Source organism: Xyrauchen texanus, chromosome 7, assembly GCF_025860055.1.
Source record: "Xyrauchen texanus isolate HMW12.3.18 chromosome 7, RBS_HiC_50CHRs, whole genome shotgun sequence".
In the NCBI taxonomy this organism is placed as follows: Eukaryota; Metazoa; Chordata; class Actinopteri; order Cypriniformes; family Catostomidae; genus Xyrauchen; species Xyrauchen texanus.
In genome coordinates this window covers 25,336,214-25,362,495 of record NC_068282.1, presented here as the reverse complement: position 1 = coordinate 25,362,495, position 26,282 = coordinate 25,336,214, and the positions used below count along the sequence as shown (strand labels likewise).

Here is a 26,282-nt window from a genome sequence, read left to right as displayed (position 1 = left end):
ATATATATTGTGCCTGATATATAGACCTTCACGTCCAGCGACACTGGATAAAACAAAATGGTAAAAGTGAAGATTTAAATGCAGGGTGATCTGAGCTGTCTCTTTTTGAGTTGTTCCTAACGTGACAGAAGGAGTCTGGTGTCAGAGTTTCAGTTGCACATGGCCATTATTTTTTATTTTATTCAAGGCTTTGAGCCGCCCAGCAGGCAAGCAGACATTACCAAGTCAAGCAGATGGGCAGGATTTTCGATTGAGTGCAAATGTAGTCAACACAGGGGGAAAAATTCAGCTTAGCAAGCATCAATCGTCGACAAGGTGACCCACTGGGTTCTTAAGTCTGCTCTCATGAATGGTAAAGAATAACACTCCTCTCAAGTTTCAAATTAACTGTTTCAAAGATTTGGAGCCCTTTTACATGCCCCAATGACTCTTTGACACTTTGCGTTCTCCCTCTCTTTTTTTCTCTCTGCCTTTGGGGAACGTTTCTGTATGATTTAACACCAGTTTGTCAGTCGAGTGCACTGAGCAGGGATTTACCTCAGGCCGCACTGACAGTGCAGCATTGAAGACTTCCACTGCTTTGTTGAACTCAGAGCTGAGGTTATACAGCACGCCCAACCCTGTCTGCAGGTCTGGGTCGATAGTGTCCGAATTCTGCTGGGCAGCGTCCAGGAAGAGCTCCTTCACCTCAGGCAGCAGAGTGCTGGGGCAGCAGAACACAGAAAGAGAAGCAGAGAGAAAAAGAGAGAGAACTGAAAGACTCACAAGAGCTTGCCCTTGAGGGATGCCCCCACCAGCAACATCCAAATCAGTCATTTATTGCCTAAAAAAGGGAGAAAAAGGCTCTCTAGAGAGAATACCAATAACCTTCCATTTAGAAGGTGTTGTGGCACTACAAGTGTAGGGGGGATCCTTCAATAAGGGGAACTTTTTAGTCCTTTAGGATGATTTGAAATGAAAAAAATTCATTTGAGATTTAAAGGATAAATTATAATAGCTTTAAGCTTTTTATTATGTCTCTTTAATGACTCTTTCCTCATTTTAAGAGAGATTAAATGGTATGTTTTGACAATGTTCCCAACAGAACTAATATTTTCAATTCATTCTATATATGGTCATTTTTAAATAATAAAGTATCACTGTCATTGCCAGTGTGCCAAGTATAAAAACAAAACAATTTATTTAAAAAAATTAAAATAAAAAAGGAAATTCTTTGTTTATGATGGAAATGAGAAATGACAAGTACATTTCTGCAAGAGCAGTAGAGTAACAGTTTGAAGAAGACTTATTTTAAATACTGTATAAGTTTAACATTAAGTCAACACAAGCTAACATGTTGGGTTATTAAGTCTTTTGTATTTCAAATCTTTTCTCAGAATTGGAAAAATAAATACAAATAAAATACTAATAATTAAATAACAAATTATTACCATCACACGCAACATTAAAAATCCACACCATCATACATTATACCAAACTCCTTTTGAAAGTTGATCAAGGCCATGATCATAACGTTATTCCAGAACATACTATTAATGTTTTAAAGTAGTTTAAACATATTTGTAAAACGTTTCCTTTTTAAAAGATTTTAAGTAGTCCAAAGTGTCCCTAATTCACATATATGTTCCTAATGTGGCACTTTATGCAGTAATTTAAACCCCTACCAGCCAGTTGAGGAGGGGCAGGAGAGTCTCCGTGATCCAGGTGAGCCCTGCAGGTGCGTGCGGTTCTTCAGAAGATGTTTGTATTTGGGGTTGTGCCTTATCCAGCCCAGCAGTGCCTCACACGCTTCCTGCCTCATGCCTGTGTTGGTCAGGCTCACTGCCAGGGCCATAAGGGCCTGGAGGTTGTTGGGGTGGAGTTCCAGACACCTGCACACACATACAACAGGGAAGCATCTAAAGAACCACTACTTTTGATGGACACTAATTAGCTCTCTGCCATCATAATGAGAGGCAGATGCTTCCTGATTAGTGCTGGTTTTAATTCATGGATGAATACATGTGTCATCTCATGTGTCTGCATATATATACAATAAATATAAACAACATGCTTAGTTTATAATGGACTTTATGTTCCTTGTTTTACAAGTGTAAGTATTAATGTTGAGAGGTTGACATCTGGTAATTATTTGTTATAATACTTTAGGTACATGTGCGTAGCAAAGAATAAACAAGATTTGTAACAATGCCAAATAAAAACCTTTTTTGTTAAAATTAGAAAAAACATTTCTCTTCTTCGTCATTAAAATAAAAGCAGTTTACATAGCTAATGATTTACCTGCTGAAACATCCATCAGATTTTCATGTTTATCTAATCTAATCTGATTTAATCTAATCTGATTTGGGGGAAAAGATACGTTATACTCATCCTCCCCACCCCTCACGCTTCCTGCCTCCTTCATGGCCAAATAAGACCAAGCTGCCTCCCAATTTGTATACTTAGGCACTAAAATGATGTACTTCACTGGTGATGGAAAAGTATATCGTTTTTAGTATTAAAATTGCATAAAAATGTTTGAGCATAAAAAGTATATAATACCATAGCACAAAATTGCATAAAAAACCATAGACTACACTGTTGCGTAATGCATTGCATCACCTTACAATTCATTTTTAACTGACTTTTAGGTCACAAACTCTTCATCTTCCACTGTGCATAGAGTTTTTTAGTACATTATTGATAGCCAAAATAGCATCCATACTAAAGTCTTTCTAGCAAGTCAGTCCACTGGTGGCCATTTTTGGTATGATCTCAGGCATGTAAACAAGCAGTATACAAGAGCAGCTCTTATCTACTTGAAAAAGGAAAGACCAAAATCTCCTAAACGATTTGTCAATATCATGATCAAAGAACATACTTCCAATCAGCATTAATATCTGACAACACTGGAATCATAAATTGTGCTGCTTTACCTCTAAAAAAACCAAATGTTTTAAATTTTCCTGGGTTGTCTAGCTAACTCGTATGCACATTCTCAAGTTGATTGACAGGCGATGTCTGTTTCTAAAAGGTGATTGGCTCTTTTACCTGTAAGGCGGGACTTTCTACATCTGTTGATCGTTTGGCATTCCAATTTCTACCATTCATTTTAATAGAAGTTTCTGCTAAATAGTCTCTGTCCATACTTCAAAAATCCTCCAGAAATAATACACCATCCTGGCACGGTGGAAAATTTGGCATCCAATCTTTATCTTTATGATTTGGGATGCACTAATACTATTTACTATGGATATTTGATACGATTTAGGATGGATAGTTTTCAAATTGGTATGAAGCAATTGTATAGAGAAATCACAGACAATACACCTTTGAAAAATGACATCTTAAATTATTTTGGAAAACATAAGAAAGGCAGACATTATCAAACAAGTTTCACTCCATAAAAGTGACAAGGATGCAGGGTAGAAATTCACACAGCCTTGAGTGTCGCTGGTGATTAACACACATAGATTTCACCCCCTGGTCACTCAGAGGAATGTTGTATGAGATTATGCTGGCTGTTCTATCTGCAATGAATGTAATCTCCCAAAGGACTCTGTGCTTATGAAACGCAGTTTTAATTGGATCACCGGGTTATTACAGAAGCTTTTATCTCAATCAGGAGAGGGCACAGCAGACAGCTTTGTCTCATTGGGTGTCACAGATAACCACATGGAGTTGTGTCTGATTCAATGCCTGTGTGACATTTTTCGAGTTGAACTTCCTCTCTGTGCAACACTCAAGGAAACATGTTGAAGGGCCTTGTTTTCATTACCCATTTTATATCTGAATGAGCTAGGGGTAATTTTCTAGACAGATTAAACTTAATCTTGACTGGCCATTAAGGGTGATTAGTTTAATTTAGTCTAGGTACCCACTCCATTATAGACTAGTAGACCCAAGTACAAACCAATTCATCAGCATTCTAAGGGGTTGCTCAGACCAAACACATTATTGCATTAAAGTAGCTAGGTGCTGATGTCATTGTCAAGATGGGTTATTAAAAGTTGAAGTTCTACTGACTTGACACACTTCCTGAAAAACTAACACACTATCATGGAAAAACAGTGAGAAGTGGCACAATGGTCAAAATGTCAGTATAGCGTATGTTTACATAGAATGAATAAAGAATGAAAAAACAACTCTGCTTTGAATTTGTTATATTGGCTATAAATCCTCTGTCACATCGTCTTTAATGTGTTGACTCAAATAGTTCAATCAGCTGTGTGAATCCCATACACAGGATTCATGTAAGGATCCTTCCTTACCTCTGGAGGGAGACAATTGCTGCCTGCTCATTCTCATTCTCTGCTTGTGTGGTTCCCAGCACCAGCCAAGCCTGAAAAGAAAAAAGGTATTGAACAATGAGCATTGGGGTTATTACCTTGACGGGAATAAGGAGGATCTACAGTGCTAACCTGGGGAAAATTATTAATTCTCAAAAGCTGTTTCTTGTGTTGATGAAACATCGGAAATGCTGTTTGCCCCAAGAAAAAAAAGAAGCCAATACTCACTAGTTCTTACCTGATGTTAAGAATATCGGCACTACAGGTCTATATGGCTGCCATCTTTAATTTATACTACCACTCAGCAGTGTGGATACTGCATTATGCAAAAGCAAAAGGTTAAGTTACCGAAAGGCTTGGTCACACTGAACCCTTGCACAGTCATATTCCACAGACAAAATATAGTCATCTCAATGGGAATCCACAAGATCAGGAATTTCTCCTGATGGACTTCCGGTGGCGAAGAAATTTCCCTACACGAATTTCATTAGGGAATCAAATTTGGTGAACTTTGACACATGAATTTGCAGCGTAGACCAATAGGAAGTTACTTGGTTTGACACTGACCTCTGTACTGGTAGTGGTTCGTACATACTGTAGCTGCCCTGAAAATTCACAACAGACAATGAAATTATTTTAGCGGTGAGTTTCTTAATAAATTAACTCTACTAGAGTATAAAGTGCATCACAAAAAAAAGAGGCTGCTGGCAAGTAGTTCTTGTGGGTTTTACTGGCTTAACATTCACCCATGGCTTCTTAGCCAGCTGAATTTAGCTGTGTATGGTTAAATGTGACTCTTATATGTGAGTCTTTATGCGCTAATCTTATTCAGCTTTTACTAATTTATTCCATGAATGAAAGTGTCCGATAACAAGGGCATTACTGACATAAAATGACTATGTACCTTTAAGTAAAATTAATTTCACAGAATTATATATGCTATGATTCCTTAATGAAGCATTTGTAGGGTTCTGAAAACCCTAAGTAAGATTAATTATTAGGAGATAAGCTTATTAACGATGTGAAGGAAGAAACTGCTTTTTAAAACCCCTTTGTGACAAGGCTACAGTTTGTGAATACTACAGAAACTGCATTGAGCATTATAAATAGAACATTTTAACATAGTTGGCTGTGTCTGTGTTCTTAATTTGGCACAGTGAAGTGAGTTGAGCCTACTTATGATATTTCAGAAAGAAAAATCTCTCTGAAATGAACAAAGTTCTTCCATGCAACTCGGCTATGTTGGCTTAAGCTGGTTCTTTGTACAGTACTAGTTTTCTGTTAGCCATTTAGCTAGCTCAATGTAACATGTTAAGCCAATCGGCTCGCATGGTGTAGGCTGATCCCCTGACATGTAATTGGGTAGCTAATCAACTTGCATCTCTCTCTTTGTCTAACATTTAAATGGCAGTTTGCAGATAAGCTGGTTTCACTACAGAGTGCCACAATAGTTTTTCTCTGAAACCCACCTCCACTCCAGCTCCACTTGTCCAGATCTGCTACATGGGGATTTTTGTCTAATTGTTCAGAAGCCTGTAATTCATGCTCAGTGCAGCATGTATTGCATGTCTACATGATTTCGGTGTATTTTGTGGCAGTAGCAAGTCTCCGTACTTGCTAGCAGTAGCAGCAGTGGTGCAAATCTAGTCCACCAAGACCAATCAATATGACATGCCCACATTAACATGCTAAATCTATCCAAGAATTGTCATGATTGAAATACAATTTGCTGTGTACTATTAACTAGTAACATATCCTTTTGTGTCCGATGGAAGAATGAAAATCATACTGTTTGGAACAACATGAGGATGAGTAAATGATGACAGAATTGTCATTTTTGGGTCAACTATTCCTTTAAGTAATGCAAAGTGTACAGGCCTACTTGCAAGTTCTGAAAGATGTTTATCATTTTGTAAATAAGAAATCATAAAAAAATTGCATTCTATTTCTATGATCTTAATTTGGCACAGTCCAGTGAGTTTAGACAACTCATGATATTTCAGAAAGAAAAATCACCCTGAAATGCAATTTGCTGTGTAATACTATCTGAAAAATTTAGTTTTTTGGAGACACAATAATTTATAGGTGGTGTAATACTAGGAGCAGATGGATGATTGTCTCTGGGATGCAACAGATCTATTAGAGGTTAAGAGAATTAAGAACCATTAATTCATCTGAAAACGGAGAGCCCTACTCTCAGTTTCAGGAGTGTTAATGGTTTTCCATCGTTCACCGTCAAATGTAATGTTAAAAACTGAGCTCTCAGTGAAAATTAGTGAGAACATGGAACCCTCTGCCTTAGCTAATCATGCCGTGATCTGTAAAATGTTCAGTCTGGTCAAGAACTAAACTACCTATTTTCACTGTTGTTTTTGGCAGAACAAGTTGCTTACTATTTTCAAGCTGTGCAGATGTTGATTTGATAAAACTACCTGGCTTACTCTCGCTTTATAACCCCTATCCCTTACCTCTGAATCCTGAGGTTCCTGCAAGACAGCAGCTTCCAGAAGCAGCACAGCGTTAGGCAGGTCTCCCTCTCTTGACTTCCGTGATCCCTCCTCAAACGCATTTGGCCAGTCTTTGAAAGGATTATCAGTATGGAAGTAGTATCCCTGTGGAATACATAATAAAAATAATGAAAACAATAAAATTATAAAATACAGTGCATTCAGAAAGTATTCAGACCCCTTCACTTTTTCACATTGCACATACCCCATAATGACAAACCAAAAACAGGATTTTAGAAATCTTTGCACATTATATATAATATACATTACACACACACACACACACACACACACACACACATGCACACGGTCAAAAGTTTGGAATAATGTACAGATTTTGCTCTCATGGAAAGAAATTGGCACTTTTATTCACCAAATTGGTATTCAACTGATCACAATGTATAGTCAGGACATTAATAACATAAAAAATTCTTATTACAACTAGAAAGAGTTCTCATTAAAAAGAAAAAACTCCACGTGGAGCAATGACAGCTTTGCAGATTCTTTCTAGAAGGATTCTAGCTGTCAGTTTGCCCAGATACTCAGGTGACATTTCACCCCAAGCTTCCTGTAGCACTTGCCATAGATGTGGCTGTCTTGTCGGGCACTTCTCACACACCTTACAGTCTAGCTGATCCCACAAAAGCTCAAAAGGTTTAAGATCCATAACACTCTTTTCCAATTATCTGTTGTCCAGTGTCTGTATTTCTTTGCCCATTCTAACCTTTTCTTTTTAATTTTCTGTTTCAAAAGTGGCTTTTCTTTGCAATTCTTCCCATAAGGCCTGCACCCCTGAGTCTTCTCTTTACTGTTGTACATGAAACTGGTGTTGAGCGGGTAGAATTCAATGAAGCTGTCAGCTGAGGACATGTGAGGCATCGATTTCTCAAACTATAGACTCTGATGTACTGTACTTACAACCTACCAAATCTTATGCTGTCCTTGTTAGAGCCAGTTGTCCTTCGTCTTTGAAAACTGTAGTGCACACCTTTGTAAAAAAGCGGTTAACACTTTATTTTAATGGTCCAAAGTAGATATTTCACTGACTATAAGTGGCTTATCAACTGGGTCGCTATATCTAGTAAACATTGTTTCAACAAACATTCAGTAGACTATCAATAGCCTGTATATAGATCTCTATTAATGACCTACTTGCATTATTGTTGAGAACATCAGTTCATATAGCCACGTGTCAGTTAAATATTTACTTGGGCCATCAAAATTAAGTGTTACTGAATTTTACAGATTTATTTTGGCAATTTCAAGCATTGTATAGCCTTCATTTCTCAAAACAATGACTGGCTGATGACTTTCTAGAGAAAGCTGTTTCTTTTTTGCCATTTTTGACCTAATATGATGGTGGCGTAGTGGGCTAAAGCACATAACTGTTAATCAGAGTTGACCAAGGTTGCTGGTTCAATCCCCACTGCCACCACCATTGTGTCCTTGAGCAAGACACTTAACTCCAGGTTGCTCTGGGGGGATTGTCCCTGTAATAAGTGCACTGTAAGTCGCTTTGGATAAAAGCGTCTTCCAAATGCATAAATGTAAATGTAATATTGACCTTAAGCCATGCCAGTATATTGTGTATATGTGGCAACTCAAAAACAAAAACAAACACAAAGACAAGGTTAAGCTTCATTTAACGAACCAAGTAGCTTTCAACTGTGTTTGATATAATGGCAAGTGCAATTGGCAATTTAGCATGATTACTCAAGGATAAGGTGTTGGAGTGATGGCTGCTGGAAATGGGGCCTGTCTAAATTTGATCAAAAATGTAGGCTAATGTCCTGACTACACATTGTGATCAGTTAAATGCCACTTTGGTCGATTAAAGTACCATTTTCCTTCCAAAACAGCAAAACCTGTACATTATTCCAAACTTTTGGCCACCACTGTATATATATATATATATATATATATATATATATATATATATATATATATAAACTGAAATATCACATTGATATACAGTACGTTTTTATGCTAAATAAACTTAGCCGTCTATACGTCTGACCTAAATGCATGCCAGTCTAATACAAGTCATGGTCACATGTCAAATCCCTAAGCCCTATTCCTTTCAAACACTTTACCATCCACTGTGAGGTCTTTGGAGTGCTGAAAAGTGTGGGGCTAAAAAAATAAAGGTAATTCAGAACTCAATTTTATTGGAAATTCTGTTTGGAATAACATTAAAGCATGACCATCATGATTGTTCTCCCTTTGAAGTACCCTCTGAAGGCATAATTTATGTTGTTTGGAGCGCAGGGCACATGCAAGCTAGCTGGCTATCTCTAGTAGCTATTTTATGAGCAAAATAGATTAAAACGTAGGCTTTGATTGATACACATAAAATTATTCTTAATATATTCTTGTATATTTATTGTATATTGCATGCTCACACATTTCATGAAGTAAAAATACTTAAATAACAAAACTGCTCGTTGGTTGCCGACATCTTGGAAATCACATCAAATGACGCTTCTCGTTGATGTCGGGGTTGATCGATCTACCCCAACTTCATAAGTCAGATGTCCAACTTCGAGTGATGTTACAGTCATTATTTTCATGTAGGAGGATTGAAAAATTTGGATATTTGGGTTGTCTGAAACGTAATTTTTTTATGTTTGAACATTTCTGAACCTTTGATATGACACTTGAAATTTAGCTATGGTGTTTTCCATTTGTCTTGATCATCTTTGAGATGTTTCTACACTTTGGGTGCATTCCATTCTGAAGAGCTCATCCATATATGCCCTAATCCTTTTGAAGGGTTTACCCTCCAGAGTGCAAGCTTTGGAGGGTTGAAGGGTGTTGAGCTAAAAAATATCAGACATTCAGAGTCATCTATCCAAGCCAAAAAATCTGCAATAATCATCGCACAAGGCTGATGCTAATGAATATCACTTGCACCTAATCATATATCTTTATAGATGATTTTGCCTTACTACTAACTACCAAAAAGATATGCTATAAAACGTTTAGACTTTATGAAGAAATTTAAGCTTATAATGTAAATATTGTTGAAATATTTGTGTTTTATTTAATAAAAAGGAACCAGTACAAAATGTACAGTATATGTTCAATTATTAAATGAATAAAATGCCACTGTGTACTTATTTTATTTCAACTCCTTTATTAGATTAACAGATCAAGCGAATTTACAATAAAATAACAGACAGTAAGGGTTTACATTTTTATTTTTTTTTACATTAAATAAAGCTTTTATAAACCATGGAGATGAAGGAATGCTACGTTTTTGTTTATAGAACCAGAGTGTGTTGGCAGTTGCAGCAGGTTTTATTATTTATAATAAAGGCTGATTTCTCCAGTTTGGAAAGTAGGGGTTGACCGGAGTCTACCTATGTTTGATTTGACATGTTGACATTTTATAAAGGCACACACCTGTCAGGTTACCAGCTAGGTTTTGATGGTGAAAATCATGCAGGGGAGCCAAAGATCTGTGGAAGGCAACAAAGAATTTCAGCTGCACTGAAGGTTTCCAAGAGTGCAGTGGCTCCATAAATTTAAAATGGAAAAAGCTTGGAACAACTAGGTCTAGCTGGGCTTTCATATGTGTTTTACTGAGGAGGCTTCAGTCTGGCCACTCTCTCATAAAGCCCAGATAGGTGGAGTGTTGTAGTAATAGTTGACCTTCTGGAAGTTTCTCTCATCTCAACTCAGGATCTCTGGATCTTAGCCAGAAGGACCATCACATTCTTGGTCACCTTTCCAAGAACATTCTCCCCTGATCGCTCTTTGTGCTCTTGGGAACCTTCAATGCAGTACAATTTATTTGTAGAATTCTGCAGATCTGTGCCTTGACACAATCATATCTCTAAGCTCCTCATGGCTTGGGTTTTGCTTTGACTTTCATTGTCAGCTGAGAGACATTAATAGACAGGTGTGCCTTTCCAAATCATGTCCAATCAACCACATGTAGATTCCAGCCAAGGTAAAGAAATATCTCTAAAGATTATGGAGGAACAAATGGGATGCACATGAGCTAAATTTCAAGTGTCATAGCAAAGGGTCTTAATATTTACGTCAATATGATTTTTTTAAATACATTTGTAAAAAAATTTATATGCTGTTTTCGCTTTGTCATTATGGATTATTAAGTGTAGATTCAGTAGGGTGAAAAAAATAAATGTAAACTATTTATCATAAGTTTGCAACATAACAAAATAGGCAAAAGTGAAGGGCTCTGAATATCTTGAATGCACTTTGTAATTAAATAATGGGAAATATACGGGTTATGCTCATACATTTACATACTCGGCAAAATCTGCAAAATATTTATATATACACTCACCGGCCACTTTATTAGGTACACCCGCACATCTACATATTCATGCAATTATTTAATCAACTAATAAACCTTCAGAATAGGGAATTGTTTTTTAATTTCAGTAATTTAGACCGTGGCATGCTTGTTGGTTCCAGACAGGCTGGTTTGAGTATTTCTGTAACTGCTAATCTCCTGGGATTTTCACACCCAACAGTCTCTGAGGGTGCAGTGGGCCTACCATTTGTGTGCCACAGCAGTAATACAGATTTGTCATAACAGGTGGTGTTTTTCCAATCGTCTACTGTCCAGTTTTGGTGAGCCTCAAATGCCTGTTCTAAGTGGTACCCGGAGGGGCACCTGACCCATATCTGCATGATTTTATACATAATAAGCCACACAACTGGCTGATTAGATAATTGCATGAATAAGTAGATGTAAAGGTGTACCCAATAAAGTACCTAATATATATATATATATATATATATATATATATATATATATATATATATATATATATATATATATATGTATTAACTGCAATTTAAATAATACAATTATAATAATTGTAAATAATGTCAATACTCTATATCTTTGCATACCCTATCTTTGCATTTATTAGAGGCTCAATAATGATGAGATCCACTTTGAAACTCTAGACTATTAAGGGACTTTACACAACTATCAGAAAATGCTACAAATAATAATTGATTCTCAAGAGGAAGCAGCAAGAAAAAGCATTATAGTTTGGGATAATTTGTTTAATTTCAGTTCCCCATCTGTCTCTCACTTCGACGTGTCGAAGAGGCGTCACTAGGGGGTCTCTCTTGAGCGCTGAATATACCTCTGATCTATGAAAAAGGCAAATGAGAAGTTGGCAGACAGAATTTGCATGTCCTGCCCCCGGACATACAGGTATAAAGGCAGGGAAATACATGTGTTTCATTCATACATTTTCTTCTGAGCCGATGGTCGTGTATGCAGCGAGCTGAGAGTCACACACCTGTTCCTCTTACCTCTGAGCGATCTGCTGTTGGATCTATGGCGCACTTCAGTGGCTTTCTCCTTCTCTGCACAGCAGTGCAGTTTGTCCCGCTTCAACAGCGCAAACTAAAAAGTCGCCTCACAGCCAGCCTGCCTATCCTCTGGAGCCCCCCGAGCTGGATGAGCGCACACCCCCTCGAGGACCCGGAAGGCTCCCGGGCACTCCTGAGATGATCGACCGAGAGACCAAGATGTTCGCTCAGGAACTGGTAAGCAGTCCACTCCGTCCCCCGTTGGATGGCCGGGAGGAGAATCCCTATTTGAAATACGTCAAAAATAATCGTCCCATTAGTGTCCCTAGCACGGAGCTTGGATGCATGGCTTTCACTTCCCAACCCATCACGCTGGCTTGCCAGGACCATCCGACTTGGTTACACAATTCAGTTTGCCAGGCCCCCCCCTTCGGGGGTGTCCGCTTTACCGCAGTACATGGCGAACATGCCAAATCCCTGCACGCGGAAATCGCGACCCTCTTACTCAAAGACGCGATAGAGCCTGTCCCTCCACCCGAGATGAAGAAGGGTTTCTACAGCCGATCTTGGACTTGCGAGTTTTCAACAGGGCTTTGCACAAACTCCCGTTCAAAATGCTTATGCAAAAAACACTTCTTAACTTAAGTCCGGCATCTAGATTGGTTTGCAGTGGTAGACCTGAAGCACGCGTACTTCCACATCTCAATATTGCCTCGACATCAACCCTTTCTACGGTTCGCGTTCGACAGCCAGAAATCCCTCCCGGCCAAGCCTGTTCCCCTCCTGGGATCCCTCAGTGGTCCTCTTGGGCCTTCAGAGACCCCCCTTCGAGCCTCTAGAATCAGTTGGACTCAGGACCCTCTCCCTAAAGATGGCCCTGCTGATCGCACTCGCCTCCATCAAGAGGGTCGGGGACCTACAAGTTTTCTCTGTCAGCGACACTTGCCTGGAGTTCGGTCCGGCAGACACACATGTGATCCTAAGACAGCGGCCGGGCTACGTGCCCAAGGTTCCTACCACACCCTTCAGAGACCAGGTAGTGAACCATCGTTACTGTGCCTGGTACGTACTTTGCGTACCTATTTGGACCGCACGTAGAGCTTTAGACGTTCTGAGCAGCTCTTTGTCTGCTTTGGTGGACAGCAGAAAGAGAATGCTGTCTCCAAACAGAGGCTCTCCCACTGGGTGGTGGATTTCATTGGCCTATTGCACCCAGGCTGTGCCCCCCCCTTGTGGGTCCAAGCACACTCAACAAGGAGTTTTGCGTCCTCATGGGCACTGACCAGAGGCACCTCCCTGGCAGACATATGCAGAGCAGTGGGGTTGGGCAACACCTTATACCTTTGCGAGATTTTACAATCAGTTGTAAGAGTCAGAGTCAGTTTCGTCCCATGTTTTCTCAGGTCTGAGCCAGTAGAACTCGGTAACACGCTGACGGACTGACCAGGTGGATTGCTTGCACCTAGCGCCCTTTCCCTCAGTTGAGGTAAAACCGTGCGCTTATTCTCCCAGGTGATCCCAATCACTCGGCTCCCTGGATGACTCCTCCCTAGCCCTCTGGGTCCGCAATTCAGCGGAGGAATTCGCCGACCCAATCCATTACGGGTACTCAGATCTACCCTGTACTGGAATAGGTGCTCCACAGGTCAGAGTTCCTACGTGGACTTCCCCCCCTGTGTGTATTTTCCACAGTATGGTCCCCTTATGAGTAGACCCGCGTCTCCCTTGGGCAGTTCCCACTGCCCCCCAGTCGCTGTGTCTGTAGCAACTCCTCCCTCCGAAGAGGCAGGATCTACAACCGTGTCACTTCCCACATGTGACCTAAAACCCATGTGGTGTATGTCACCACTCTTACCTCCCCCTCTCTGGGCAGGTGTGGTCTACGCAGGGTCTTTTCCCCCTGAAAAAATAGGAAACTGGGTAAGACCCCCTTCCCCGATGCATGTAAAGCTGTTGACTCTATGCGAGAAACATAGAGAGAAAAGAGGCCCGGCTAGGCTCGGCCCGGTACTATAAGGATTTCGACGACTTTATGGGGCATTGTGGGAAGGGTACGTGCAGTCTGATTCTGGTCTGTTAACTGGTTGTTTTGGCACGTCAAGTACCTGCCCGCTCCTGTATCAGCAGTACACCTACACGGCTCAGCGCATGGTGTGATTTAAATTGGATCCCTACTGTCGCTTCTTTGACACAATGTCGAAGTGAGGGACAGACAGGGAACATCTAGGTTACGGATGTAACTTCCATTCCCTGATGGGGGAACGAGACGTTGTGTCCTCCCGGCCACGTCGCTGAGCCGAGCCACTGTTGTGGCCCGGACCATTTCCGGCTCCTCAGTAAAATCCTGAATGAACTAGACGTAATTCCCATTTTATACACGTATGTCCAGGGGCAGGATATGCAAATACTGTCTGCCAATTTCTCATTGGCCTTTTTTCATAGATCAGAGGTATATTCGGCGCTCAAGAGAGACCCCTAGTGTCGCTTCTTTGACACAACCATCAGTGAATGAAGGTTACATCTGTAACCTAGGCGTTTTTTTTGTCTTAAAGCTGATGTAACTATTTTCTTATACTTTCTCCCAGGTTATTATGCTTACAACTGTAAGCAATTCATGGGTTAATTTTTGAAAACTGTTAACGCTGTGTCTCTGTTTGAACAACCCTTTCATGCTTTACAAGTAAACATACAAGCAAAACTCTAAGGTTTTACATACTTGTGAATTAATATAAAGGTTTTATCAAATTATATATACTATAAATCAATATTTCATTATTTAATGGTTTTATGTTTGTTTTTCTGTCTTGTACCTTTTCATAAGGTGACACATTGGAGGGAATCTGTGGCTGCTCATTCTCTGTTAGCCAATTCCTGCGAGCAAGCTCTTCCCACTCCGCTTGCATCTTATCCCAAAACTCTGTGTCTGACTGTAAAAGACAGTTAGGCCATAGTCAGATTTGAGAAAGAAGAAAGAAATAATAGCTATGTGTCCCACAGAAGAGCACAGCTGGTAATAAATAAATGAAACAAAGTTTTCTGCATCAAACAATCAATCTGGGTATATTTTAGTCTATAGTTTAGTCTCTGAATGTGTGCAGCACTTGTGAATGTTTCAAATCTGAATCAACATGTATCTGATCTCACTGTGCTCAGTAATCTAAATAATAAATAACTGTCTATGAATATTGATGGAAAGTGGAGACTTACACAGACATATTAGCAGTTATTCAACTCTAATCTTGGCCATTCGGAAATCTAATTTAAGGCTTTAATTAATCAAAAATGTTACTCTCTTGTGGTAATAGTTAGCGGGCTGGTACACTCAAGCACTTCACTGCAAAAAGTCATTTCCCTAATCAGTATTTGTTTTCGAGTAAAAATATCTAAACATGCTTAAACATCATAGATTTACTTTGGGAAGCAAAATGTATTACGATTTTAAAACTCATTTTCAAAGCATCTTGAATTAAGTGTATTTTTCTTGTCCTATTGGCAAATTATTTTTTCTTGTTTAAAGGATGAACCTTATTAACTTTTGTTAGAATTACACATAGAACTAGAACAAATATCTTGTTTTTAGGATGTTTAGACATTTTTACTGGAAATATAGTAAAAAAAAAAAAACTAACATATTTGCAGTGTTAGTGGGACAAGATGGTTTATTTTGAATGGTTAATAATACACTCATACTTTTTACTCAAAGGCTGTTACTGCTTTTTAGTCAAAAGCTCACACATCACTGTCATGTACAATAAAATCAGAAATGAGAGCAGCAACACTGCTACATTTGTTAAACTCACCTATCAGTCAATACATGTATCCCTTCATTGTGGAACATAATCACTTGGAAAGCACTGCTGTATGAGAGCTGTCTGCATTTCAAAAGCCTTCATATCTGGATTCCCTCAGAAATATGATGAGGGTTTTCAAAGAATGTTGTGCGACTGAAAACTGATGAGATGTTATTTTGTTCAATGACACATCTTTTATTGAGAAGATAAATGCCCCTCCATGCTTCATGGTGGGCAACAGCTTCACTAAGTGGCCAATTACAATAATTAGATGGAACCCCCCAACCCCCACCACCACCACCACCACCACCACCACATTCACCACTTTCCCGATAGCTTGGCACAGAGAGAGTCCAACTCATCAAAGGTCAAAGTTGAAGACTCATTATCTCTCATCCAGAGAAAGATTGCCTGAGTGAACTCGCCAGAGGATTTGGGTTAAGGACATCCATCACTGAACACATTAGAGACCTTTTTCAGGATTCAATAGTGCTTATCAAAATTGTTCCATGTTTCCAAATTGGATAGTCCCAGTAACATTCAAATGTTACATTTCCATTAACAACATTAACATTTCCATTGGTCACCTATTTAATGCAATTACTGAAGTGCACTGTTTGTAAAAAAATAAAATAACACTGTTGGCAGAAAAAAGTTTCTGTGAGCCATTTGTATTTACCTGGAGTTTTTCTTAAATTGACAAAAAAAAAAAAAAAATGTTTTTTGTTTGTATGTTCAAGATGCTCATGCTGTTGATAGAAAGCCTTGAAGGAGGCCTAAACATCTTAAAGTTTTTATTCTAATAAATCTGAAGCTCTATTTTTGCTTATAGAGTGAGTGAGAAGTAGCTTCTGGAGAAGCCATTAGCTTCTGGATTCACATAGTTTTTCCACCCTGCACTGTGAATTTTCACATGGTATGTTAAATGAAGACATGAAGACTTATAATTGTTTTGTGTTATTTGTGAAGCAGAATGTGTTTGTCTATTGTTATGACTTTGTTGAAGATCAGAAGGACATCAAACTTAATTAGTATTGATGGAATAGATAGGAGGAGTTGGGGAAGTGGTGGGATGACGGAAACTCTCAATACTACATAGAGGTAAGCAGCTGTTTATATACTCTTACTCTGGCTGTGTGATTAGTCGGATTAAATTAACTCGCTCCTCCCGAACTTTGTTAATAAAACACCATTTAAAAACAACATGCTTTATAACTCACTTTTGGTGCCCCTCTGTGGGCATTTCACTGGGAAACTGGAGCCCACACATGCCCTTATGCTCAAAAAAACTTCCACTTTGGCCACTGGGGTCAGTGCTTCAAATTTCAGTAAGCACAGATCAACTTTAACTTTAAGAAAAGTCAGCCTACTGTTTCCAAATTCACTGTGAGATAAGGCTGGAATACTTGATCTCTTTAAATAATTTGTTTTATTCATCAGAGAAGGCACAGATATGTTTTAGTGAAGAGCAAGGAAAATAGCAAATCAGGGTTCAATACACAGCATTTAGAGTTTGACAGATAACGAGGGAATGTTCATCAAAAACTATAGATAGTTTATAAACAATGAGTTCATATGTTCATTTAAAAGGGATATAGAAAGGGGAAGAAAGGTTTGACATGCTTTATGTAACAGGAAAATATGAAGTTGGGGTGGTGGGCAGAATTATTTGAACAGCTCTCTGAAAGACTAACTCTTTAATACAGGGGCAGATAAATATATTCATCTCATAATTATAATCTAAAAGAGGTCAAGTGTCAGATCTGGTTCAGAATAATAAAAAGCAATAAGGAAGACAATTAAAATGCTTGATAGTGACAGGTGATTAAATAAATTCCAATGAGTTTTCTATCTAGCTTATTAACAACAACTTCTGACAACCTCACTGTAAAATCGACATCGTTGACCTTACTTCGAAATTTTAAGGCAGTCGGTTTTTATGCTTTTTCTAAGTAAACGTACTTATTTGGCTTAAGTATTTTGCCAAAATACAACTTCACATGCCCCACCAGAGACAGAAATATATTGGACCACTGCTGCACCACTGTAATAGATGCATATCGCTCTGTCCCACGTACAGCTTTAGGAATCTCTGATCACTGTCTGGTTCATCTTCTCCTGACCTACAAGCAGAATCTAAAATCAGCTAAGCCTGTAGTGAGGACTGTAAAGGGATGGACCAATGAAGCAGAGCTGAAATTACAAGCCTGCACTGATTGGAATGTTTTTGAGGCTGCACGTCATATTTCAGTTTCTGTGAGGATATGTGCATACCTACTAAGTCAGTTTTATAATTTAATAACGATAAACCATGGTTTACAAGAAAACACAGACAGCTTCATCATGCCAAAGAGGATGCTTACAGAAGTGAGGATAAAAAATTGTATAACCAGGCCAGGAACACACTTAATAAGGAAGTCAGATTGGTTAAAAGAAGCTACTCTGAAAAGCTGAAAAAACAGTTTTCAGCTAACGATCCTGCATCTGTGTGGAAAGGCCTAAAAATCATCACGAAGTACATGACACCCCACCTTGCTCTGTAGAGCATCAACTAATTGCTGATGAACTGAATGTGTTTTACTGCAGGTTTGAAAAGTCTCACACCACTCCCCCGCTCTGATCTTCACCACACACACCAACACCTCCTGGAACCCCCCTCCTCCGGCTACTCAATCTGCACTTATGATCTGTGAGAAAGATGTGTGCAGGGTCTTTCGGAAACAAAAGACAAGGAAAGCTCCAGGCTCAGATGGTGTTTCACCTGCCTGTCTGAAAATCTGTGCTGACCAACTGGCCCCCATCTTCACACAGATCTTCAATAGATCACTGGAGCAGTGTGAAGTTCCCTACTGCTTTAAACCCTACACCATCATTCCGTTCCCCAAAAACCTAGGACATAATGACTACAGACCTGTCACTCTCACAGCTGTGGTCATTAAGTCATTTGAGATACTGGTTTTGGCCTACCTGAAGGACATCATTGGACCCAAACAGGTCTGTGGATGATGCTTTCAATATGGGACTGGAAAACCTCAACAGACCTGGGATTTATGCAAGGATACTATTTGTGGACTTCAGTTCAACCTTCAATACCATCATGCCTGATCTTCTCTCAAACAAACTGACCTCCCTTCCCACCCCAATCTGTTGATGGATCATTAGTTTTCTGACAGATTGGTAGCAGCTTGTGAGACTGGTGAAACTCACATCCGGGACCTTCACTATTAGCACTGGTGCTCCTCAGGGATGTGTTCTCTCTCTCTCTCCACTGCTCTTCTCCCTACACACAAATGACTGCATTGCAAAAAACCCCACTGTCAAGCTCTTGTAGTTTGCAGGCAACACATCGGGCTCAACCACGATGGTAATGAGTCTGCATACAGACGGGAGGTTGATCAGCTGGCTGTCTGGTGCTTTCACAAAAACTTTGAGCTGAACATGCTCAAAACAGTGGAGAGGATAGAGGACATCAGGAGAAATCCCCCTGGACCCCAACCACACCTTCCTGAACAGCACTGTGGTAGCAGTGGATTCATTCAGGTTCCTGGGGTCTACCATCCCTCAAGACCTGAAGCGGGACATGCACATAGACAACTATAACTTTCTGGTTTAGTTCAGCCAACAAATCAGACATATATATATATATATATATATATATATATATATATATATATATATATATATTAGGGCTGTCAATCAATACAAATTTGTAATCAAATTAATTACTTGGTGTCCGATTAATTAATCGCGATTAATCGCATATACAAATATTTGCTGAGAAAGCCCCTCATATAACAATAATTAAATATATAATGATTAAATAATTATACATAGTTATCTTTTAAATATTAAAAATTATATATATATATATATATATATATATATATATATATATATAAAATAACACAAATATTCAGATAATTAAAATGCATTACATTCTTGTGGCAGAAGAGTTAATCATTGATAAGGCCATAAAAAAACAGCTTTAGAATACATTTACATTTATGCATTTGGCAGACGCTTTTATCCAAAGCGACTTACAGTACACTTATTACAGGGACAATCCCCCTGGAGCAACCTGGAGTTAAGTGCCTTGCTCAAGGACACAATGGTGGTGGCTGTGGGGCTCGAACCAGCATCCTTCTGATCACCAGATTACCAGTGATATGCTTAGACCACTACACCACACCACTCCCACATACAATGTTCCCTATCTGTCGCTCTCTCCATGTTGTGTCGGAGAAGCGACACTAGGGGTCTCTCTTGAGCACCGAATATACCTCTGATCTATGAAAAAAGGCCAATGAGAAGTTGGCAGTCAGTATTTGCATACTCTAATACTAGAGTTCCTTTCTTCCCGGATGTGCATGACGAGCTGAGCAAGCAAAGCTTCCTCGCTCCTCCACTCTCACTACCCTCGGCAGTAGAGCAGTCCCAGAACACTCCCCCCCTGCACGCCATGGCCCCGTCCTGCAGTCCACCGGGCCAAGGCTCCAAAATTTGCACTTGGGTAGTCCTGTTCTTGATGTGCTGCAGGAATTGCACTCGAACAGGCAATGGCCACCCTCGTGGTCCGGAAACGCAACACATGGACTGGACCTGGTCGCAGTAGAGGAGATAGACAAAGCACGCTTTCTCAAATGCTCCCATCTCCCAGCTCCGTCCATTCGGCGACACCACCTGACGACTCTACCCAGCAGCCCTCAGTGGTGAAGAAACAGACGGAGGCTATTTCACATATCCTGCCCTGCCGCAAAGCTGCCGCCAGGGGCCATGCCCTGTCTGCTCGCCGAGGGTGTCCTCCTGCGGCTTTCAAGAAAGAAAGAAAAAGTGGTGCTCTGCCTCAACAAACATGGGCCCAGCTCTCAGCCCCGGTGTCGAGCTCCCCGCAGAAGATGGACGCCCCCTCATCTCATGAACCTCCTCGAGGATCCGGAAGGCTCCCAGGCGCTCCTGAGATGACCGACCCAGAGACCGAGACGTTAGCTCCGGAGCTGGTAAGACCACTCCGTTCCCCGTTGGGGGGCCGGGAGGAGAATCTTTTGTTGAATTAATTTAATTTGCCACACCCCCTAATGGGGGCTGCGGTACTCACATTCTCAATAATAGAGCTATTTCCTTTTTGTCTTGATGTGCTGCAGGAATTGCACTCGAACAGGCGAAGGCCACCCTCGTGGTCCGGAAATGCAACACATGGACTGGCATTCGCATCCAGACCTCTGGAAACTTCACGTCTGGTCCCTGGGTGGGACGCGGAAGATCTAGCTGGTCTACCACCTACCGTCGTAGACACAATCGACCAAGCCAGAGCCCCTTCTACCAGGCAGCTACACCCAACGCAGTAGACGGCAAGTCCCTTGGTAAGCACGACTTAATCATCAGGTTCCTAAGAGGCGCCCGGAGGCTTAATCCCTCCCGGCCAAGCCTGTTCCCCTCCTGGGATTTCTCAGTAGTCCTCGCGGGCCTCCGGAGACCTCCCTTCGAGCCGCTAGAATCAGTTGGACTCAGGGCCCTCTCTCTTAAGACAGCCCTGCTGATCGCTCTCGCGACCATCAAGAGGGTCGGGGACCTGCAAGCGTTCTCTGTTAGCGACACTTGCCTGGAGTTCGGTCCGGCAGACACTCATGTGATCATAAGACCGTGACCGGGCTACGTGCCCAAGGTTCCTACTACGCCCTTCAGAGACCAGGTAGTGAACCTGCAAGCGCTGCCCCGGGAGGAGGCAGACCCAGCCCCTTCGTTGCTGTGTCTGGTACGTGCTTTGCATACCTATCTGGACTGCACGCAGAGCTTTAGACGCTCTGAGCAGCTCTTTGTATGCTTTGGGGGACAGCGGAAAGGAAACGCTGTCTCCAAACAGAGGCTTTCCCACTGGGTAGTGGATGCCATTTCATTGGCTTATCACACTCAGGCCGTGCACCCCCCTTGTGGGTCCGAGCTGACTTGACAAGGAGCGTTGCGTCCTCGTGGGCACTGGCCAAGGGTACCTCCCTGGCAGACATTTGTAGAGCAGCGGGTTTACGAGATACTACAATTTCAGGGTTGAGTCAGTTTCATCCCGTGTTTTCTCAGGTCCGAGCCAGTAGAACTCGGTAACATGCTGATGGGCTGGCCGGGTGAATCGCTTGCACGCCCTTTCCCTCGCTTGAGGTAAAACTGTGCGTCTATTTTCCCAGGAGATTGCACTCAACTCGAATCCCTGGTTGATTCCTCCCTAGCACTCATGGGTCCACAGTTTTTTTTTAGAAACAACATAAAAGTAAAATGTTTAGGTCACTGTGTCAAGTTAAATATAATTTAATACTCAATCTTTAAACTCATCTTGAGATCCCTTGGTTCTCATTTGCACTCCTTCATGTGTTTTGAACACAAGAACTTAAGAACGTTTGTGTTGTGTGTCCGCTGAAGGGTTGTTAATGTTTTGTTCACTATAATAAACTGTGAGTTGCTCACACAGCTGAAATTTCACTTACTGCCCTCTAGAGTAAACAGGTGGTACTACAAGCTTGCATTTCTCAGGAAATTCTCAGGAAAGCATTGCGATTAAATGCGTAAATTTTTTTAATGCATTAATTTTGTAAAATGAATCGCACGTTATTAACGCGTTAAATCGACAGCCCTAAAAAATAAATATATATATATATATATATAAATATATATATATATATATATATATAATTTTTAATATTTTAAGATAACTATGTATAAATATATATTGATATAAATATGTATAATCATTATATATTGAATTATTGTTATATGATGGGCTTTCTCAGCAAATATTTGTATATGCGATTAATTAATCGGGACACCATGTAATTAATTTGATTACAAATTTTAATCGAATGACATCCCTAATTTATACTCTTATCTTATTTTATATTCTCTCTCTCACTGTAGTGTTCTGTGTGCACTTGGTTCTACAATCACCAAAAAAACACAAAATTCCTTGTGAATATGAGAACATTTGAAAATAAACTTCTTCTAAAGTGAACTTAATTATTTAAGTACAGTTCACTAGTTACAAGTAAACTTAACTCATCTGTGATTAAAGTACTGTTGTTTTTATGTAATTATTTCATTTGAGTTACAGCACATCTTGTATTTGTATTTTTCTCTACGTTTTGTCATTCCGTACATACTGAGACAGCTTTTCAAAAATGCTCTCCCAAATGGATAAATTTGGAAGCGCCGTCTTTGTGTTGTAGGGTGGATGGGGGCGACAGAGACTTCTGAAAATGAGTCATGTGATCCATTCATCCCACAATCAAGATGGCAGCCCACATTCCAGCAAGGTTATTGTGCTTGTTTCTTACTTTGAGAGCATTGTTAAAGATAAATGTTACTTTGTATAACCTTCAAAATGCATTCCTTCATAAGCTACGCAAAGTCTTCTAATTGCTGTCCGGTGACAACGCGAACATGGAATGGCGATTGATCGCATACACAGTAAGGTTATTTAAGCATATTCATACATTTTAGTGTGGAAAAACAACTTTTCGAAAATGCTTAAAAACGGCAGTGTGGATGGAGAGCGTTTCGAAAATGAAAACGGCATTTTCAAATGTATCCAGATTAATGTGGATGCAGCCTTATAAGCTGCCAAGTCCTGCTGTGAAAAACTGTATGTGATTTTGCATTATTTAATTTTTTTTGAAGGATTAGAAGATGGGTTTTGAAGTTCTGGATATGTGCTATTGAAAATCTAAAGCTTGTATTTTCAATCATACTGTTCTGACTTTGTTAACTAAACTATGCCCAAGTGCAATCATTGTTTTGAAAGGAAAAATCCCAACAGGTTTAAAAGTTATCTGCAGCTGCATGGTTTTTAAAAATATTCATCTGAAATCCATTGTGATTTAAAACAATTCATGCATCGAAATATACTCTATAGAGAGGAGACTTGAGCTCACCGAAATCTCTACCTTTATAGCATCCCAGATTTGGCCTAGCACCTATTTTCACCTCATAGAGCAGCATCATTTCAGTTGTATGCTGTTTCCTATACCGCAAAATGATCCTCCCCCAAGACTGCTGGCTGTAAAATAAATTTTTCATCTTGTATTTTTATTTACTGTTCAGTAAACAAAAGGCAGACTAGTAATTCTTAATTTCTATTCATTTTAGGCTCCAAGTTATACCACCATTCTGGAAATCAGCAATCATGAAAATGATTGGAAACAAGCCTTACTGTCTCAGACAGTAGCTTTCTGGACAATTTAGATCCCTGTTCAGCTAATAATCAGTTTAAAAAATATATATAAGTTAGAGGCCTATTCTTAGGGGACTGAAGGCATAAAAGCAGCTCTCAGACTGCAGGCCGATGTTCTCATAATGATCAAAACCGAAGGATGTTTATATTGATCAGTATTCAATTTGTTCTCATTGCAGCCCCGAGAATCACTGCTTACTGTCTAAGTCCTGCACCCTCTCGACCCTCTTCCCTAACCGAACATCATCTCAGTCATATAGCTATAATGGGCATTGACTTGAGGGCTAGCCATGATTGTGTAGACATGTCTGTAGAGTATAATAATTCTTAAATTCTCTATAATTTAATTGAGCATAAATTCGAATCCCGATGAGAACAAAATGTTTTCATGCATATAAAAGGTGTCATTGTAATAGAAATATGCCTGACACTGGCAGATGGTGCCGGAGAAGAACCTCAGTATTAAATTTCACTTGACCCAGCCCATTAGTACTTTGAATGCTAAATTTCTACAAACCCACTCGCGCCTACACTTAGCGCAAACTTGCATGAAAATACCAAAACTTCATGGCCATGGCCATTGACTTTGCATATATGACTTATGGTATAGCGCTGCGCTCAGTGCTAGTGCTCTTTAAATAGGGCCCCCATATTTTTTTATACAAATACAGGCTAGTAATTATTTTCATATCATTGACTATAAGACTATCATTGGCCTGCAGTCCAAAACAATCAGTTTTGAAGTTGAATTTGTCAATCTGATGTAGGCTTATATAAGGGCTTTTATAAGGACACATCTACTGTACACATGCATCAGACAGATGCTGTTGGAGTGTCTCACATTGGTTGTGCTGTGTCATAACCATACCGTTGTTAGGGTGCTGTGTCAAGTTAAAACTCGTTTGAAACCCTGCATTCAGAGTTGTGATCCTTCCAGCTATTTGAATCCTCATCATATTCTGTCTGCTCTCAGGGTGTGGTTTGATGCCTATACAACTGCGCTTTGCCTAAACAATGGAAACTGCCCTTACTACCACCTACTGACAGGGACTCGTGAAGGTGATATTTCAAACTTGAATTGCTCCGATGGTAGGAATATTCCTCATTTTGGTCCAGGGACATAATTAATCTTGTTAATATTTTGAATACTTTATTATTCACAATTAATTCATGTGTTAAATCAACAGCCCTAAAATAATTAAATAATAACAATAATAATTTTTAAATAATGCACAAGGAAACCATGAGACAGTGGTTCAGCGATGACACAGAGATGTTGTTTACCTCCACTGCTGCTTTGGCTCTCTCGAACTCTTCCTCCAGAGACTGGTTTCTGGACAGGAGTGTGCTACCCCACCTTTGGTCTTTGCTCAAACGGCCCTAACAGACACACGTACACAAGGCAGGAGTCAGTGAGAGCGTGGTCAGCCATCTCTGTCTCTCTGATAGGAAAAAAAGGCCCTGCCCTTGCCAACCCCTCATGCCAGAGGCAAGGAGAAATGCCAGCATAGCAGCACAGCCTCTTCTAGTTTTCTTTCTTTCTCTCTCCTTCTCTTTCCATCTATCTTTCTGTCTCTTTCACACACACACATTTTTTTTTGCTATTCACACCTAACATTCTCACACACTCAAAATAGCCCTGGACTGGCTTGTCATGCACAGCAATTTGCCTTTACACAATTTTTCTCTGAATGCAAATCTGCATGGCAGATAGCATGGCATAAGACTTTTGTTCAGTAAGAATCTTTAAACAAACCACTTTTTTTTTTAAGCAATAAACACCTGAAGACATGCTTCACATGCGGCAAAGCCATTCAAATTGATTTTATTGATGTATATTTACACCACCCACCAACAGAATTCAAGCTTACTGTAAAAAAATAAATAAATGTAAGATCCAAAAGGTTTTGTATTCTTAGAGACAAAAACTTTATTCAAATTTAGAGTGTGACATATGGGCATAACATAAAGATTCTAAGCCTTTTTTTTTGTTACACTTGATGATGGGTGAGAGCAGTTTCTAATTTGTTATGTTAAAATGCTTAATGTGCAGAGACAACAATAAGTAAGCAATTTGTAGGTTGATTTCCTAGAAAAGTGTAAAAACTGTGGCTTTGTGGCAAAATGAACAGCATTTGCTCAACCAAACACTATAAAATCTAGATTTGGTTATGTTTTACATTGTCCTAAAACTAAATCT

The 26,282-nt window shown here is 39.8% G+C and overlaps 1 protein-coding gene across 1 annotated transcript in view; it reads right to left on the bottom strand.

The window, feature by feature from the left end:
- The window catches only part of pex5la (peroxisomal biogenesis factor 5-like a), a 106,385-nt gene that overhangs the window by 13,170 nt on the left and 66,933 nt on the right, over window positions 1–26,282 (bottom strand). Inside the window, exons 7-12 of the mRNA XM_052130795.1 lie at window positions 25,367–25,462; window positions 14,890–15,006; window positions 6,737–6,880; window positions 4,251–4,321; window positions 1,665–1,871; window positions 538–703 (exon numbers count right to left, since the gene is read on the bottom strand). Coding sequence (XP_051986755.1) covers window positions 538–703; window positions 1,665–1,871; window positions 4,251–4,321; window positions 6,737–6,880; window positions 14,890–15,006; window positions 25,367–25,462 — 801 coding nt within the window. The remainder of the gene's footprint in view (window positions 1–537; window positions 704–1,664; window positions 1,872–4,250; window positions 4,322–6,736; window positions 6,881–14,889; window positions 15,007–25,366; window positions 25,463–26,282) is intronic.